Genomic DNA, 17,728 nt, shown 5'->3' with positions numbered 1-17,728 from the left:
CTATAATCCCAGCACTTTAGGAGGCCGAGGCAGGTGGATCACCTGATGTTGGGAGTTTGAGACCAGCCTGACCAACATGGAGAAACCCCGTCTCTACTAAAAATACAAAATTAGCCGGGCGTGGTGGCACATTCCCGTAATCCTAGCTACCTGGGAGGCTGAGGCAGGAGAATTGCTTGAACCCAGGAGGCGGAGGTTGCAGGGGTCCATGATCACTCCATTGCACTCCAGCCTGGACAACAAGAGTGAAACGCCATCTCAAAACAAACAAACAAACAAACCCATTACTACTATATTAGTTCTCTTTGGAGTATTTATCTGGTATAAATTTTTTTACATTCTCTGACATTTAAACTTTCTTTGTTTGAGGGTTTTTTTTGTTTGTTTTTTGGTGTTTTTTTTTTTAATGACATACGGTCTTGCTCTGTCGCCCAATGCAGTTGCAGGAACAAGACTCACTGCAGATGTGAACACCAAGGCTCAAGCGATCCTCCCATCTCAGCCTTCCAAGTAGCTGGGACTACAGGCATGCGCCACCATGCGCCTGGCTAATTTTTTAAAAAATGTTTTGTAGAGACAGCACTGCTCGGGCTGGTCTCAAACTCCTGGGCTCAAGCGATGCTCCTGCCTTGGCCTCCCGTAAATGCTGGGATTACATGTGTGAGCCACAGCAACCAGCTACCTTCTCTGTTTTAGATATCTTAAAAAAAAAAACAAAAAAAACAAAAAAAAAAAACTGAGGAAAAAAGTTTGTTTTACATTAACAACGATTATTGATTTTTTGATTCATTGCTAGTATCTCATCGTGAGTTTTCTATTTTCCGTCTTTTTTCCCATGTTTCTTCCCCTTCATGCTGCACTTTCTCCTAATTCTTGCCATCTTTGGGGTTTTTTTCTTTATCCAACGTTTTCCCTCTCCTTGCTTGAAAATTATATACTCTATTTCTTTCCTTTTAGTGATTACTCTAGAAATTCTGTATTTCACTTACTAAAATCTAGAATTAATAAATATCTTTATCTTCCTCTTGAAAAGTATAAGGACCTTAGAATGCTTTAACTCTCTTCACTCCTCTTCTGATTTATATGTAGTTATTGTCCAAGATTTTAATTTTTAACCCCCTGAATTAGACATTGGTGTATATGCTTTATAGGATCAATTTTTATTAGGTTTCCACAAGTTTATGATTTTTTTTTTTTTTTTGGTCTACCATTCCTTTTGCATCTCATGACTTCCTTCATTCTAGTTCTCTCAGGAAGGATGCTGTCCCATTCAAGGGTTCTAGATTTATGTATGGATGTCTGATGCAACCTCCCATTCTGCATGAGCTCTCAGTTATGTCTCCTATCCTCTGAGTACGCAACCTTTGTAAACCAAGCACCTATCTTACTGAGAGCCAGAAGATGCCTTCCAGGAGAACGTTGAGTTTGCTTACTCTTGTGGAATCAAGCATCCTTATCATTTCAGCCTGTTTCCCTTACTTTACTGCCAGCTCAACCATGCTTTCAATAAATATTTTGAATATACTATCTAGCATTTTTTGGATGATCTAACTAGGAGCTTTTCTCTAAAAATCATTCTATCTTGTTGCCTTGAATGTTCTCAGGTTAACTTTTTTAGTATTCACGTTCTTTAAAATGATTTCATACAGATGTTGTATTTACTATATATGTTCCATCAGTGAAAAGTATAACTGAAAAAGCCATGTATACATGGAATTGCTTAAGAACTGTTTTAGTCACAAAATGATTTTTGTTTTGCCTATCATATATATTTTACATAAGCTAAAAGCCATTTCCAAAAGATGGCCCTTTTTTTCTGAATTCTAAGTATAAATATTGACTCTAATATATTATCCCCAACATCTTATTATAAAAATTTCCAACATAGAGCAATGTTAAAAGATTATCTACCATGTGTATTCTGACTTTATCATTTTATAATATTGCTTATCACATATCTACCTATCTATCCCTCTATTTATCCATCAATTCATATTACTTTTTGTTGTTACATTACAAAGGAAAATGCTGACATCAATACATTTCCCCACCAATATTTCATAAGCAAAAAAAAATTTATTTCTAGGCAATAAATCTCACATTCCCCAAATTTTGCTTAACATTTTTATAATTCAAAAAGTACAACTCTCTATGCCACAATCACATAACACCATCTGAGTCAGAAAACAACAGTCTCACAGTTAACAAAGGGGAAAAGTTAAAAATAAATTATTAACTTTTTATAATATATTATATTTCCATGTTAGTAATAAGCCTCATATGTGGCACATTCATTTGAAATGTTTGCCCTTTCATTTCATCAATATTTAGGGGTCCCTATTATAGTTTCTATTTGTTTATGATGAAAAGCTCTCACTTGCCATCACTTCCCTGTTCAGTACTTGTGGAAGCCTATTCAATTTCATGGAGGCAGCTGACTAATTACCTTTTAAACTTAGTTTAGGCAAAGTTGCATCTACCTTCTGTAGGTAAGTGTCTTCCAGTTTAATGATTTTATAAATTAGATTCTATCATCTCTTTAAAATTTTATTTATTATAATAAACACTTTATTAGCTACCATATCAAGACTGTGCTTCTACCGTTTTCTCTTCGTATCTTTAACATTAGGAGCATAAGTTACATTTCTAGGGAGCATTTCTTTATGAAAATTGATCACTTTGCATACAAAAAGACAAGAAGTGAGTTTTCAAGTTTAGATTTGTTTGAATTTGGAAAAAGGCTTTCAGGTAGTTTTTTATATTTGTTAAAGACAAAAAAGACCAAAAAGTATAAAGCAATGTCTGTAGAATTCCTCTCCTCTCAAGAGAAAAACAAAATTGTATATAAAATATTTATTTTAATAATCTACATGGTATACTTGTGTATTATCACAAATTCGTACTATGACCTTACCCTTCATATGCTGGATGAAATTAAAACCAGTTTAGTATTTTACTCTTTATCAAAATAATCCAATCCAGATACAGGCAATCTGAGTCCCATGTGAGTAATTTTAGGCACGCCCCTAATCTCTGTGGGGCTACTTTTCCTCATCTTTAATTTAAAATTCCCTATGATGGTCTTTTGTTTAGAGCTTATTCCATTATCTAATAAGGTTTCTTTTTTCAGAGTATTAAAATATTGACTAACCAAAGGACAGGGAGTAATGTAATTCTAGCACTTCACAAATACGAAAAGGTATTTGGCCTGTTTCTCTTCCCCTAAGCATGAGAACTTCTTGGTAGCACATTAAACAAAAGAATGGTTCCAACTTAAGCTATCTCATTTAATTTCTTCAAAACTTTTGTTTCTTTTTTCATAATACTGTATAGCCTACTATCAAAACAAGAACTAATAAAACATTCATTATAATTGAAATAGTAGCAAAGTATGCAAAAGAAGAAACATGAAAAAGCTAGTATACCCCAAGGGAAAACATCTAGTTCCAGATGTAACCACATAGAAAAGCTAGAGAATAATAATAACAATAATAGTGACCTTATCAAAATATGTCCAAAAAATAATTAGAAAACCATTTGAGAAAAACCAATGAACAAAAAATTGCACATTAGTAGAATAGAGCATCCTAGAGCCAGCAGGATGGTTACAAATACGATGCTTATGCAAACACTAAATCACTGTATACAGTCTCAGAGGCCACAGACAGTGAGGACACAAAGAATATGCTTCCAAAACTTCTGTTTTATTCACTTTCATCTTTTTGGGCTCTTTAGGCAGGAGGAAAATTCATTAATTTTCCCCAGAAACAGAGAAACAAATATTAGCAATGAGACAAAGAACAAAGCTCTAAGTCCAAATAAATGTGACGTTAACCCCAGCACTTTCACTATATGTTCATTCACAGAAGACAGCCTCATTTATATGAAGAGTCTTGGAATATGCTAACATCATTCAGATGAAAAGGCAAGATTCAATTACATATCATAACCCTTGCAATATTTTAACATTTCTCAGTTTCTAAAATTGCTGTTTTCCAGAGGCTTCACTGCTTGGTAGACTTCAAAATGCCGCTTTATATATAAAAATCTAATTATAGAACATGAATATTTACACAATACAACTTCTCAAATCTTGACCAATCTGAAGTATCCCCCTTCTTTTCGGGCAGTCAAAAATAGTTATCAAATAGTCTACTCTTAAGTGAATAAAAATTTCCAGTTATTTTATAAGCTAGGATCTAAAAAATATACAACCAATAATAGATAAATGGTTTTAAGGGAAGAGTAAGGAACAGGGAATCAAAATCAGTTCAAAGATCTGGCACCACCAATAACTTGTTATTCGATCTAAGCAAGCCACTTATCTATGCCTCAGTTTACTCATTTGTTAAATGATACTACTGCTTTAACAGGGGTTTCTGAGAACAAAATAAGAGAATATACATCAAAGCCCTTGAAAGAGTGAAAACACTGTAACAGATTATATTTTAGTAAAATTAAAACTCTAAACTCAACTCCGTGATGTAATCCTCCTTTTTGGTACACAGTTGAAAACTCTGTTACTTTCCATTATACAACATATCATATACAAAAGTATACTATACATACATGTATACATATATGCAAAAATGCACAAACATACCTATATGTATGTGTATATATACACATAGTTAAAAATAATTTTTAATATACCCTGGTATTTACCACTCATCTTAAGAAATACAACATTAACTAATACCTTGGAGACTATTATATGCTTATTTTAACATATTTCTTTTCATTCACTCCAGACTGCTTTAAATTGTGTGCTAATTGCTTGCTTGCTTTTACTTACAGTATTGCCACATTTATATATGTATCCCTAAATTATCCATGCATTCGTCTTCCTTCTGTCCATCCATTAATCCTGATGTCTGAACTTCATATATATATATATATATGCTATTATATTTTTCCTTCAACTTCTGCAATACTTAGAGAAATTTCTTGACATTATTTTTCACATTATTTTCTAAGGTTAACAAAATTTGTTATACCCATTTGAAGCAGAGAAAATGGGGTACCATGAAGCTAGAAACTTGCCACATTATATGAGCAGACAACAGACAAGTTTTTCTACAGTAAGTCTGAAAGAAAAACAAACCAATGACTGTCTCAGAGCTTTACAGAACATTCATATTATTAGACTTCAATTAAAAAGAAAATATTTACTTAGTGCTAGTAGCACAATTCCAGTTAATATTTCTACATTGACTTTACATAGCTGATATTTGTTCTTTCATATTAAAGGGGAAGGTATATTAAAAAGTACTGATGATATAAAACCCCCAAATAATATTCAAATATTTCCTTAAAATGAAAACAATAACAAATTAAGTAAGATCAAAAGAAGATGTATATCTCTTTGAAGAGATAGACTGTTAGGAAACATGTAGCCTTACTATGGAGTATTTTAATTAAAGAGGGTGTCTCCTGAAATAAGTAATTAGTCTGACACTAATCAATCCAAACATATCATTCACCTGAGCAAGTGGTGGAAGAATCTCCTTGCATATTTGCTGATTTGGTCTCTATATTTCAATATAGTGGTATCCAGAAGTGGTCTTGTTGGAGCATAGAAGGTTCCAAGGCTTGCCTCAAGCTGTGCTGTGGAATTCAAACATAGCAGCACTAAAACAAGTGAAACTCCTTCAATTACAACAAAATACTCGTGTTTGCAGTCAGTCAGGTTTTGCAAACTTGGATGAAACGTGAGCTTGCAGGAAAGATGAAATTAAAATATGACAGCTGGTACAAAAACAAACCTGTGTATAAACTTTCACTTGAGGCAAAGCTGACAATGACTCTGAGCAACAAAAAGCTGTCAAAACTGAAGAAATCCATAATGAACCAACCTCTCACCACAAATGGGTAATTAAAACAGTGACTCATCAAAGTAACACAGTTTGAACTAGTACTTCCAGTAAAATCAACTCACAGTGTGTTAAATATTTACTCTCTTTGGCTAAAAGGAGAAAACTGACCTTTCTTCACTGGGAATTGGAATTGATATAGCAGAAATGTTTTTTAAAATAATACAAATAAACAGCCATATTGGAGTAGAAATATGTCTCTACTGCAATTTTAAGACAACCGTGAATGTCCCTATATCTTCCCTAAGTTCTGCCCTAAACAGCAAGTCTTGGTTTTATCCAAGTGTGAAAGCTAAGACCTTTGGGAGAGGAAAGAAGGACTGGAGAGGCAGGTTTTAATAAACTAGAGGGCTAAGATTGGGGGAAAGGGCACATTTTGCCTGTTTCACAATTTTACAAAGACATGCTCATGGGACTAGGTTTTTTTCCCAGAAATATCTGCAAGTTAAGTAATTACCATAATGGTGAGAGTAAGAGTATGTATGAGAACATGACAGTTCACAGTAAGACTCCTCTGATTTTTATGCTACTAGCACTGGGTTGAATAAACAATTCCTTATTTAGCAAAACTCTTTAGTTTTAGGCATATTTGGGTTTGAAAGTATTAAATGCCTCATCAGAATAATTACTATGGACTTGGCTAAGCTGTTAGTAATTTCTTTTTTTAATCTCAAATCTAGACAGTAAAGTAAGATGAACTTTAGGGGTATTTTCTTTCAAAGCAGCAGTCAATTTAGATTAAAATTGAATACAGCAATGCTATTGTAAAAACAAGCCAGATTCTCTTCCCATTGCTTGTTTTCTTGACAGCATGTTTTGTACATCTGAAATGTTCGAACCTACATGGAATACTTATAACTCCCAGCACAGTTATAGATTCATTAGCTAGCGCAGCTTGATGTTTAAGGCAGAAATGAAGATCTCAAAGATAACTACAATACGGCTACAAATAAAAGAGCTCACTGGGTTCCGCTAATAAAAGGAAACAAATTACCATGTCAAATTTGTTAGATTCAGATAGAATAAGTCTCAAGAGAGAAAAAAAATTCTGAATGTTTTAGAAATATGTTTTACAGTTACTTGGGGGGAAATGCACATACCTACTTAAAATGTACATATTCTGATAACCCAGTATCATGGAAAATTTTTATTTTAATAGCCTAGTATCATACAAGCTTTTTATTTCCCTATCTCCCCAATATGGTTCCTTGAAAATATCAAGAATCTGATAATGCCCATTTGTATATTCCCTAATAATCTTTCCTATAACATAGTAATCTTACAAGACAAATTCGCTAAGGTGCTAGCAATTTTCAGTGTGCTGAGAGTCAATATTTTATCTTTTCGATATTTCTTCTTTAATTGTAAATTTATGATCTCTTAACATAAGCATTCTTTAGGGACCTTGCTTTTTAAAATTTTTTCTTTCTTTTTTTTTTAAGTATACACTCAGTCGTTACAGTATATCACTACTAAGAAATAATTAGTTAAGATAACTCTGCAGGCAGCAATATTATAGTAGTACCTTATACCCTAAAATTATGGAGTTATACTCTTCTTTTTATTTTTAGCTAATACTCATTGAGTACCTAAGTAGTGGGCCATGCACTAGGCATTTTCTCATTGTAAAAATACTGGAATTTCTTGGCCAGGTGCAGTACGGACTCATGCCTGTAATCCCAGCACCTTGGGAGGCTGAGGCAGGAAGATCACTTGAGGCCAACCTGGGCAACATAGTGAAACCCCTCTACTAAAAATAGAAAAATTAGCTGGGCATGGTGGTGCACATCTGTAATCCCAGCTACTCAGGAGGCTAAGGCAGGAGAATTGCTTGAACCCAGGAGGCAGGCATTGCAGTGAGACGAGATCATGCCACTGCATGCCAGCCTAAGCAACAGAGTGACACTCTGTCTCTAAATATATAAAGAAAAATATTGGAATTTCCCTAGATAAATTTTAACTACCTCCAAAAAGAACATTCAATTAATATTAAATATTTATTGTGGGCCATGTGTGACTTGGGCCAAGACCCATGATATAGATTTCCCGGAAGAGCATGTGCTTACTAATTATTCTTCTCTAAAATTACTAAAATGAAGATTACCTACAAAATTCTCTCCAAACAACTTGTTTATTTTGGCAATGTAATAAGGTGGGATAAGAAAAATCTATAAAAATGCAAAGAAATAGAAAAGAAAAGCTCTCCAAGTAAAGACCTTTTGACATATTTCTTGTTCCTCCTATCTTGTAAATTACCTAGGGACAGTTTCTCATTGGCCATGATTTTCCGCCATTAATGTCAGTGCTTACTACAAAGATATGAAAGGTGCAAATGTTGGAATGTTTAGGTGCATTGTACATTAAGTAAATAACTTACAAGAAAAATAATACTGGATAATTGGCAAATATAAAGATTTATTTCATTATTGTATGTGTCACAGCATTCCCCACTGCCCACCCCCTGACCTTAGCTTTTTTAACTTCTCTTTTAAAATTAAACATCTTAGATCCCGATAGACAAAATTACTTATTGGGCAAAGGTAAGGAAATCCAAGCAGACAGAAGAGAGAAGAGTGTCACAACTATAAGTCAGAATAAGGAAAACAAGAAGGAGCAGCCTGGGCTACAATTCAGATATACAAAAAAGGTAAGTGTTAAGGACTATTGTCTGGACAGAGGACTTGGGTGTGAGAAAAAAATATTGATGTCTAATGTGAGGGAGGAATAAAGACCTTTATTTGGTGCTCTTTGTCTAGCAGACCCCACGGCGTACATGAAATTTTTGATCAAAGTTTGAAATCTGAGCACGTTCCATCTGTGAGCTTAGACTGAATTGTACAATGACTGCAGTGTAAGTTCCGACATAAGCATATACAGAAAAGTTGTTCTTTATGTTGACAAATACTATACAGTAAGTACCACATGGGAGCAATTATTTGATATCTGATCCTTTCAGTTTTAATAGAGCACTAACATTTTTATGATTTATTCTCCAATGCCATGACTCAAAAACAACCTCAAAAAATAACTCAATAAAATATATTTCATGTATATACAAAACCCATCTATGAAAAACATTTCAAGTCTGACCTTCTCTCTCTGGAGTGAGCTTCTGTCTAAGAAGATGGTTTACAATGGAGCTCATGCTGATAAAGCACTGATGGCCCAGAGTGTCCCAGTTCATGCTGCTCAGGATGTTTATTGCCTCACAGATCTCATCACAGTGAATGTACTGGAAGATGATGTCTACCAGGCCCAGCTGTCCTTGAGTGAAGACACCTATCACAAAACGTGGAAAACCAGGTGAATCTTTTAAAATAAAAGTAGAATAACAAAAAGAGTTAACTTTTCCATAAAGAAAAAAACCTATATTGCTTGCATAAGTGCTAGAAATGTGGGACTGATCTCCTTCTCAACTAATATTTGCTGTAAGACACACTGGTACAACAAAAACACATCTGTTGATCCTTTTAAAATGAAAGAAAATTCACTTTTACTCTTAGGACCAAGAGCATAAAACAAAGACTGGGGGGTGGTATTCTGTTGTGGTTTTATTGTCTTTTAAATATGGCTGACCTCATTTGAAATTAATAATTTCTGTGTATTAAATGACAATAAGTACTAGAGCTGTTAAACAAGATTTTTTGCTTGTTTGTTTTATGTAACTTTTTTAATCTTTTCAAAATGGTAGGTTACAAAATCTTTTTTTCTTCAATGTTTACTGATTAAAGTCTAAAAAACTTCCTCTCAGTACAAATAATCATGAAAGAAAATGAAAAAACATATGTGAAATTACTTTCTAAGCCACAAAGTATTATAAAATATTACTGTAATTCTTTTTATTACTATCATCATCATTTAACTGGAATAGTTATAGGCTTCAGGATTTTAAAAAATGTATTAGTTCATGAGAAAGATGCTAAAATTTTTCATACTAACTTCAAATCACATCAAAATGAAAACTTGTGCTATTAACAGGACTCAACTTGATAGGGAATCTGGGGAATTGCCCTGACTATACTAAGCAGTAAAACTTTACTATTCCTTTTGTGTTGGTAAAATCAAAGAATGTGACTGTCCAAAAGCCTTCATGAGCCTGCAGTCAAGCATTGGAAGTACTCATAAATCAGGGTGGTTCCTTAGCAGTAGATATTAATCCATAGGAACTTTGCAGGAAACCAAAAATATCTGAAGTCTGTTAACTCCACCTATACCCTATTAATACTTCTACTAGTAACAAGAGAAAGAACTCATCTATTGAGAAGAAAAGCTAACATATAATCATAATAAAATCATTGAAAAGTGATAAAGAGAAAACCTCAAAAGGCAACCACAGAAAAAACAAATACACTGGATATACAAAAAAGCAAAGATATGAATGATTACAGACTTTGCATCTAAAATTATGTAATCCAGAAAACAATAACAAGACATTTTAAAAGTACTGAGAGGTAAAAAGTAAATTAATTAGAATTCTACACCTTTACAAAAACAATCCAAAATTCATGAAGAAAGATAACAATCCTTAAATTCACCTAATAACAGAGCTGTGAAATAAAAAAGCAAAAATGGACAGAACTAAAAGGAGAAAAACCCAGATCTAAAATCATAATTGGTGCCTAGAGCTGGTGGCTCATGCCAGTAATCTGAGCACTTTGGGAGGCCAAGGCAGGTGGATTGCTTGAGGTCAGGAGTTCAAGAGAGGCATGGCAAACATGGCGAAACAGTCTTTACTAAAAACACAAAAATTAGCCAGGTGTGGTGGCAGGGGCCAGTAATCACAGCTACTCGGGAGGCTGCAGCAGGAGAATCGCTTGCATCTGGGAGGTGGAGGTTGCGTTGAACCGAGATCACACCACTGCACTCCAGCCTGGGTGACAGAGTGAGACTCTGTCTCAATCAATCAATCGATCGATCGATCAAATTATAATTGGAGATTTCAGCACTTTTACTAATCAAGAGAATATGTAAGCAAAAAATTCGTAAGTATAGGAAATACTTGAAAAACACTATCAATGAATTTGACCTAACTGACATTTATAAAACACTGCACCCAACCACAGTAAAATACATTCTTTTTAAGTGCACACAGAACATTGAACAAGATAGAGCATATTCTGGGTAATATAATGAAGCTAAATACATTTAAAAATTTTAAAATCATAAGAGCATTTTCTCGGACCACAACAGAATTAAATATCAATAAGAAAAATTATCTGGAAAATCTCCAAATATTTAGAAGTTAAGCAACATCCTTCTAAATAACCTATCGGTCAAAGAAAAAAATATCACAAAGTATATTAGAAAACATTTTAAATTGAATTAAAGTAAGACCCAAAGTAAACAGAAGGAAGGAAATAATAAAGACAATAAATAGGAAATAACAAATATCGAAAAATCAATGAATTCAATAGCTTGTTCTTTCAAAAGATCAGTAAAATTGACAAACTTCTGTCTCAGCTGAGAAAAAAGAGAGATGATACAATTACCAAAATAAGAATGATCACTACAGAACTACTGACATTTAAAATCAGTGAATAATTAGTTTTTATATGAATAAATATAACCTAAATGAAATGGATTCCTTAAAAGACCCAAACTATCAAAGCTCACTCAAGAAGGAATAAACTTGAATGGCTCTATATTATTTAAATTTGAAGTCATTGTTAAAAAAAACTTTACACATATATACACACACACACACGTGCACCAATGCACACACATAATTAAACACGACCTGCATATTAAGATGTCTTCACTGGTGAATTCTCTCAAACATTAATGGAAGAAATAATAAAGCCAGGAACAGTGGCGCACACCTATTGTTCCAGCCTCACAGGAGGCGAAGGTGGAAGGACTGCTTGAGCCCAGGAGTTTTAAGTCCAACCTGGGCAAGATAGCAAGACTGTGTCTCTAAAAAAATAGTAATACGTAAAAAAAAAAAAAAAAAAAAAAATTAACAAAAGAGGAAATAACATAAATTCAATACAACTCAAATTACAAGACAGAATACTTCCCAACTCATTTCATGTAGTTAGAATTACACTGACACCAAAAATGAAGATATTACAATAAAAAGAAAACTACAGACCAATATTTCCCATAAACAAACACAAAAACCCTTAACATAATATTAGCAAATCCAGCAATATATTAAAAAGATAATATATCATGAACAAGCAAGATTACTCCCACAAATGCAAGGTTGCTTAAACATGTGAAAGCCAATCAATATAATTTACCTTATGATGAGAAGAAAGAAAAAAAACCTATAATCATTTCAATTGCTGCAGAAAAAGCACTTGAAAAAAATTCAACATCCACTCAAGATAATATATGTCAGCAGACTGGGAATGGAAAGGGACTTCCTCAATGTAATACCATCATACTTATAGTGAAAGATTGAACGTTTTCCACCAAAGATTGGAAACAAAGCAAGGATGTCCTCTCTTACCATGTCTATTTAATATTGTACCAGATGTCCTAGCTGTAAGAAGTGAAGAGAATAAAATAAAAAGCACACAGTTTAGATAAGATGATGTAAAACTTCTAAATCCAGTTGTCACGATCATCTATGTAGAAAATCCTAAGGATTCCAAGTCACTTCAGCTAAGAATGAGTTTAACAGGATTGCAGGATATATGGTCAATATTTTAAAATTTTATTTCTACATAATCCCAATGAACAATAAAAATTATAATTAAAAATATTTACAATATAATCCAAAAACATGAAATACTTAGGGATAAATATAACAAAGCATGTACAAGACCTTTACACTTAAAATTATAGAACTATGCAGAGAGAAACTAATGAAAACCTAAATAACTGGAGAGAGGTACTACTTTTATGGATTAGGATACTCAATATTGTTAAGAATCATTCCTCCCTAAAATGATCTATAGATACAACACAATCTCAGTCAAAATCCCATCAGGTGAAACAAGCCAGTTTCAAAACTATATAGAAATGGAAAGGATCTAGAATAGTCAAAATAATAGGAAAAAGAAGAATAAAGTTGAAAGACTAACAGTACCCGATTTCAAGACTTACTGTAAAACCACTTAACGTAAAGCCACAGGAATTAAGTCAGAATGGTACTTGCTTAAGTACAGACATTTAATTCACTAAAAGACAATACAGTTATCGATAGGTCAAAGTAAATCAATGGGAGAAAGAATACTCTTTCTGACAACTGGTGCTGGAACAATAAATATTCATATTAAAAATTAATCTCAACCCATACCTCATACCATATGCAAAAAATTAACATGAAATAGACCATAAACCTAAATGTAAGAGCTAAGCCCATAAAACTTCTAGAAGAAAATCCTTGTGACCCTACATTAAACAGTTTTCTTAGGACATGAAAAGCAAAAGCCATAAAACAAAGAACATTATGAATTGAATTTCATTAAAATTAAAAACTTCTAGGCCGGGCGCGGTAGCTCAAGCCTGTAATCCCAGCACTTTGGGAGGCCGAGCAGGTGGATCACGAGGTCAGGAGATCAAGACCATCCTGGCTAACACGGTGAAACCCCGTCTCTACTAAAAAATACAAAAAACTAGCCAGGCGAGGTGGTAGACGCCTGTAGTCCCAGCTACTCGGGAGGCTGAGGCAGGAGAATGGCGTGAACCCGGGAGGCGGAGCTTGCAGTGAGCTGAGATCCGGCCACTGCACTCCAGCCTGGGCGACAAAAAAAAAAAAAAAAAAAAAAAAAACTTCTGCTACTTTATACACAATGATAAAATAATGAAAGGGTAAACTACAGGCTGAAAGAAGATATTCACAATACAAGTATCTTACAAAGACCTTGTATTCATAAAATATATATAAAAAACCTCTTACGACTCAAGAATAAGTAAACAAAAAATTCAATTAAATTTGGGCAAAAGATTTGAAGACACTTCATCAATTCCAAAGACGCTCAATTCCAACAGTCACCAGAGAAATGCAAATTAATACCATGACACACTTACTAGAATGGGTAAAATTAAAATGACCATTAATTTCAAGTGTTAGAACTTGGAGCAAATAGAGTTGCCATAAATTGCTGATATGCTAAATGACACAATCATTTTAGAAAACAGTTTCTTCTAAAGTTAAACAAACACTTAGCATATGGCCCAGTCATTTTAAACTTGTAGGTTTTTGACAAGAGAAATGAAAATATATATTCATATAAAGATTTATAGATGAAAGTACATAGCATTTTTAATCTGTTAGCAAAAACCTGGAAACAAACCAAATGTCCATCAATATGTGAAAGGATTAAAAAACTGTGGTACAGAAATACAAAAAACCCTCAGAGGATATTAGAAACACCTCTATGTACTGAAGCTAGAAAACCTAGAAGATATGAATAAATTTCTGGGAATGTACACCCTGTCAAGATTGAATCAGGAAGAACCTGAATGCCTGAACAGACCAATGACAAGCTCCAAAACTGAATCACTAATAAAAAGGCTACCACCAGAAAAAGCTTAGGACCAAACAACTCACAGCCAAATTCTACCATGTGTATAAAGAAGAGTGGTACCATTCCTACTGAAACTATTCCAAAAAAATGAAGAGGAAGGACTCCCTAACTCATTCTATGAGGCCAGCATCATCTTGATACCAAAATCTGGCAGAGAGACAACAAAGAAAGGAAACTTATGACCAATATCCTTGATAAACATAGATGTAAAAATCCTCAACAAATACTAGCAAACCAAATCCAGCAGCACATCAAAATGAAAATCTACCACAAATAAGTAGGTTTTATCCTTAGATGTAAGTTTAGGTCAACATACGCAAATCACTAAATGTGATTCATTACATAAACAGAATGAAAAACAAAAACCACATGATCATCTCAATAGACACAGAAAAGGCTTTCAATAAAATCCAACCTCCCTTCATGTTAAAAAAAAAAAAAAAAAAAAAAAAAACCTCAACAAACTAGGCATTGCAGGAATATACGTAAGAATAATAATCTATGACAGATTCACAGTCAACATCATACTGAATGGGCAAAAGCTGGAAAACTGGAACAAGACAAGGATGCCCTCTCTCACCATTCCTGTTCAATATAGAACTGGAAGTCCTAGCCAGAGCCATCAAGTGAGAGAAAGAAATAAAAATACATCCAAATAGAAGACAGGAAGTCAAACTATCTCTGTTTGTAGAAAATATGACTCTATACCTGGAAACCCCATAGTCTCTACCCAGAAGCTCCTAGATCTGAGAAACAATTTCAGCAAAATTTCACGATACAAAACTAAAGTATACAAATCAGTAATATTTCCATACACCAACGACATCCAAGCTGAGAGCCAAATAAGCAACACAATCCCATTCACAATAGCCACAGAATAAAACACCAGGAAATACAGCTAACCACAAAGGTAAAAGATCTCTACAACAGGAATGACAAAACACTGCTCAAAGAAATCAGAGATGACACAAACAAATAGAAAAACATTCAAAGCTCATGGATAGGTAGAATCGATATCATTAAAATGGCTTTGCTGCCCAAAGCAATTTACAGATCTAATGCTATTCCTACCAAACTACCAATGACATTCTTCACAAAATTAGAAAAAAAAAAACTAATTTGAGATCCGTTCCCAGATGGCCGAATACGAACAGCTCTGGTCTGCAGCTCCCAGCATGACTGACGCAGAAGACGGGTGATTTCTGCATTTCCAACAGAGCCTCGGCTGGTGATACCCAGGCAAACAGGGTCTGGACTGGACCTCCAGCAAACTCCAACAGACCAGCAACTGAGGGACCTGACTGTTAGAAGGAAAACTAACAAACAGAAAGGAATGGCATCAACATCAACTAAAAGGGCATCTACACTAAAACCCCATCTGTAGGTCACCAACATCAAAGACCAAAGGTAGATAAAACCACAAAGATAAGGAGAAATCAGAAGAGAAAAGCTGAAAATTCTAAAAACCAGAGCGCCTCTTCTCCTCCCAAGGATCACAGCTCCTTGCCAGCAATGGAACAAAGCTGGAAGGAGAATGACTTTGACGAGTTGACAGAAGTAGGCTTCAGAAGGTTGGTAATAACAAACTTCTTCAAGCTAAAGGAGCACGTTCAAACCCATCGCAAAGAAGCTAAAAACCTTGAAAAAAGTTAGACAAATGGCTAACTAGAATAAACAGTGTAGAAAGGAACTTAAATGACCTGACGGAGCTGAAAACCATGGCATGAGAACTTCGTGAGGCATGCACAAGCTTCAGTAGCCGATTCGATCAAGTGGAAGAAAGGTGATTGAAGATCAAATTAATGAAATAAAATGAGAAGACAAAGTTGCAGAAAAAAAGAGGAAAAAGAAACGAATAAACCCTCCATGAAATATGGGTGAAAAGACTAAATCTAGATTTGATAGGTATACCTAAAAGTGATGGGGAGAATGGGACCAAGTTGGAAAATACTCTTCAGGATATTATCCAGGAGAACTTCCCCAACCTAGCAAGACAGGCCAACATTCAAATTCAGGAAACACAGAGCACACCACGAAGATACTCCTCAAGAAGACCAACCCCAAGACACATAATCATCAGATTCACCAAGGCTGAAATGAAGGAAAAAATGTTAAGGGCAGTCAGAAAGAAAGGTCGGGTTACCCACAAAGGGAATTCCATCAGACTACCAGTGGATCTGCTTGCAGAAACTCTACAAGTCAGAAGTGGGTGGGGGCCAATATTCAACATTCTTAAAGAAAATAATTTCAACCCAGAATCTCATATCCAGCCAAACTAAGCTTCATAAGTGAAAAAGAAATAAAATCTTTTACAGACAAGCAAATGCTGAGAGATTTTGTCACCACCAGGCATGCCTTACAAGACCTCCTGAAGGAAGCACTAAATATGGAAAGGAACAACCGGTACCAGCCACTGCAAAAACATGCCAAATTATAAAGACCATCAATGCTATGAAGAAACTGCATCAATTAACAGGCAAAATAACCAGCTAACATCATAATGACAGGATCAAATTCACACATAACAATATTGACCTTAAATGTAAATGGGCTAAATGTCCCAATTAAAAGACATGAACTGGCAAATTGGATAAAGAGTTAAGACCCATTGGTGTGCTATATTCAGGAGACCCATTTCACGTGCAGAGACACATGTAGGCTCAAAATAAAGGGATGGAAGAAGACCTACAAAGCACATAGAAAGCAAAAAAGGACAGGGGTTGCAATCCTAGTCTCTGATAAAACAGACTTTAAACCAACAAAGATCAAAAAATACAAAGGTCATTACATAATGGTAAAGGGATCAATTCAACAAGAAGAGCTAACTATCCTAAATATATATGCACCCAGATTCATGAAGCAAGTCCTAAGAGACATACAGAGAGACTTAGACTCCCACACAATAATAATGGGAGACTTTAACAGCCCACTGTCAATATTCAACAGATCAATGAGACAGAAGGTTAACAAGGATATCCAGGACTTGAACTCACCTCTGCACCAAGCAGACCTAACAGACATCTACAGAATTCTCCACCCCAAATCAACAAAATATACATTCTTCACAGCACCACAGTGCACTTACTCTAAAACTGACCACATAATTGGAAATAAAGCACTCCTCGGCAAATGAAAAAGAACAGAAATTATAACAAACTGTCTCTCAGACCATAGTGCAATCAAATTAGAACTCAGGATTAAGAAACTCAATCAAAACTGCACAACTATATGGAAACTGAACAACCTGCTCCTGAATGACTATGGGGTACATAACGAAATGAAGGCAGAAATAAAGATGTTCTTTGAAACCAATGACAACAAAGACACAATATACAAGAATCTCTGGGACACATTTAAAGCAGTGTGTAGAGGGAA

At 34.5% G+C, this 17,728-nt stretch overlaps 1 protein-coding gene across 1 annotated transcript in view; it reads right to left on the bottom strand.

Moving 5' to 3' along the window:
* Window positions 1-17,728, bottom strand: part of WDPCP (WD repeat containing planar cell polarity effector) — a 500,366-nt gene that overhangs the window by 264,976 nt on the left and 217,662 nt on the right. The window contains exons 11-12 of the mRNA XM_011987298.1: window positions 8,964-9,152; window positions 5,484-5,607 (exon numbers count right to left, since the gene is read on the bottom strand). Coding sequence (XP_011842688.1) covers window positions 5,484-5,607; window positions 8,964-9,152 — 313 coding nt within the window. The remainder of the gene's footprint in view (window positions 1-5,483; window positions 5,608-8,963; window positions 9,153-17,728) is intronic.

The sequence above is a fragment of the Mandrillus leucophaeus genome, unplaced genomic scaffold, assembly GCF_000951045.1.
Source record: "Mandrillus leucophaeus isolate KB7577 unplaced genomic scaffold, Mleu.le_1.0 Scaffold307, whole genome shotgun sequence".
Lineage (NCBI taxonomy): Eukaryota > Metazoa > Chordata > Mammalia > Primates > Cercopithecidae > Mandrillus > Mandrillus leucophaeus.
This window is presented reverse-complemented; position numbering and strand designations above follow the sequence as displayed.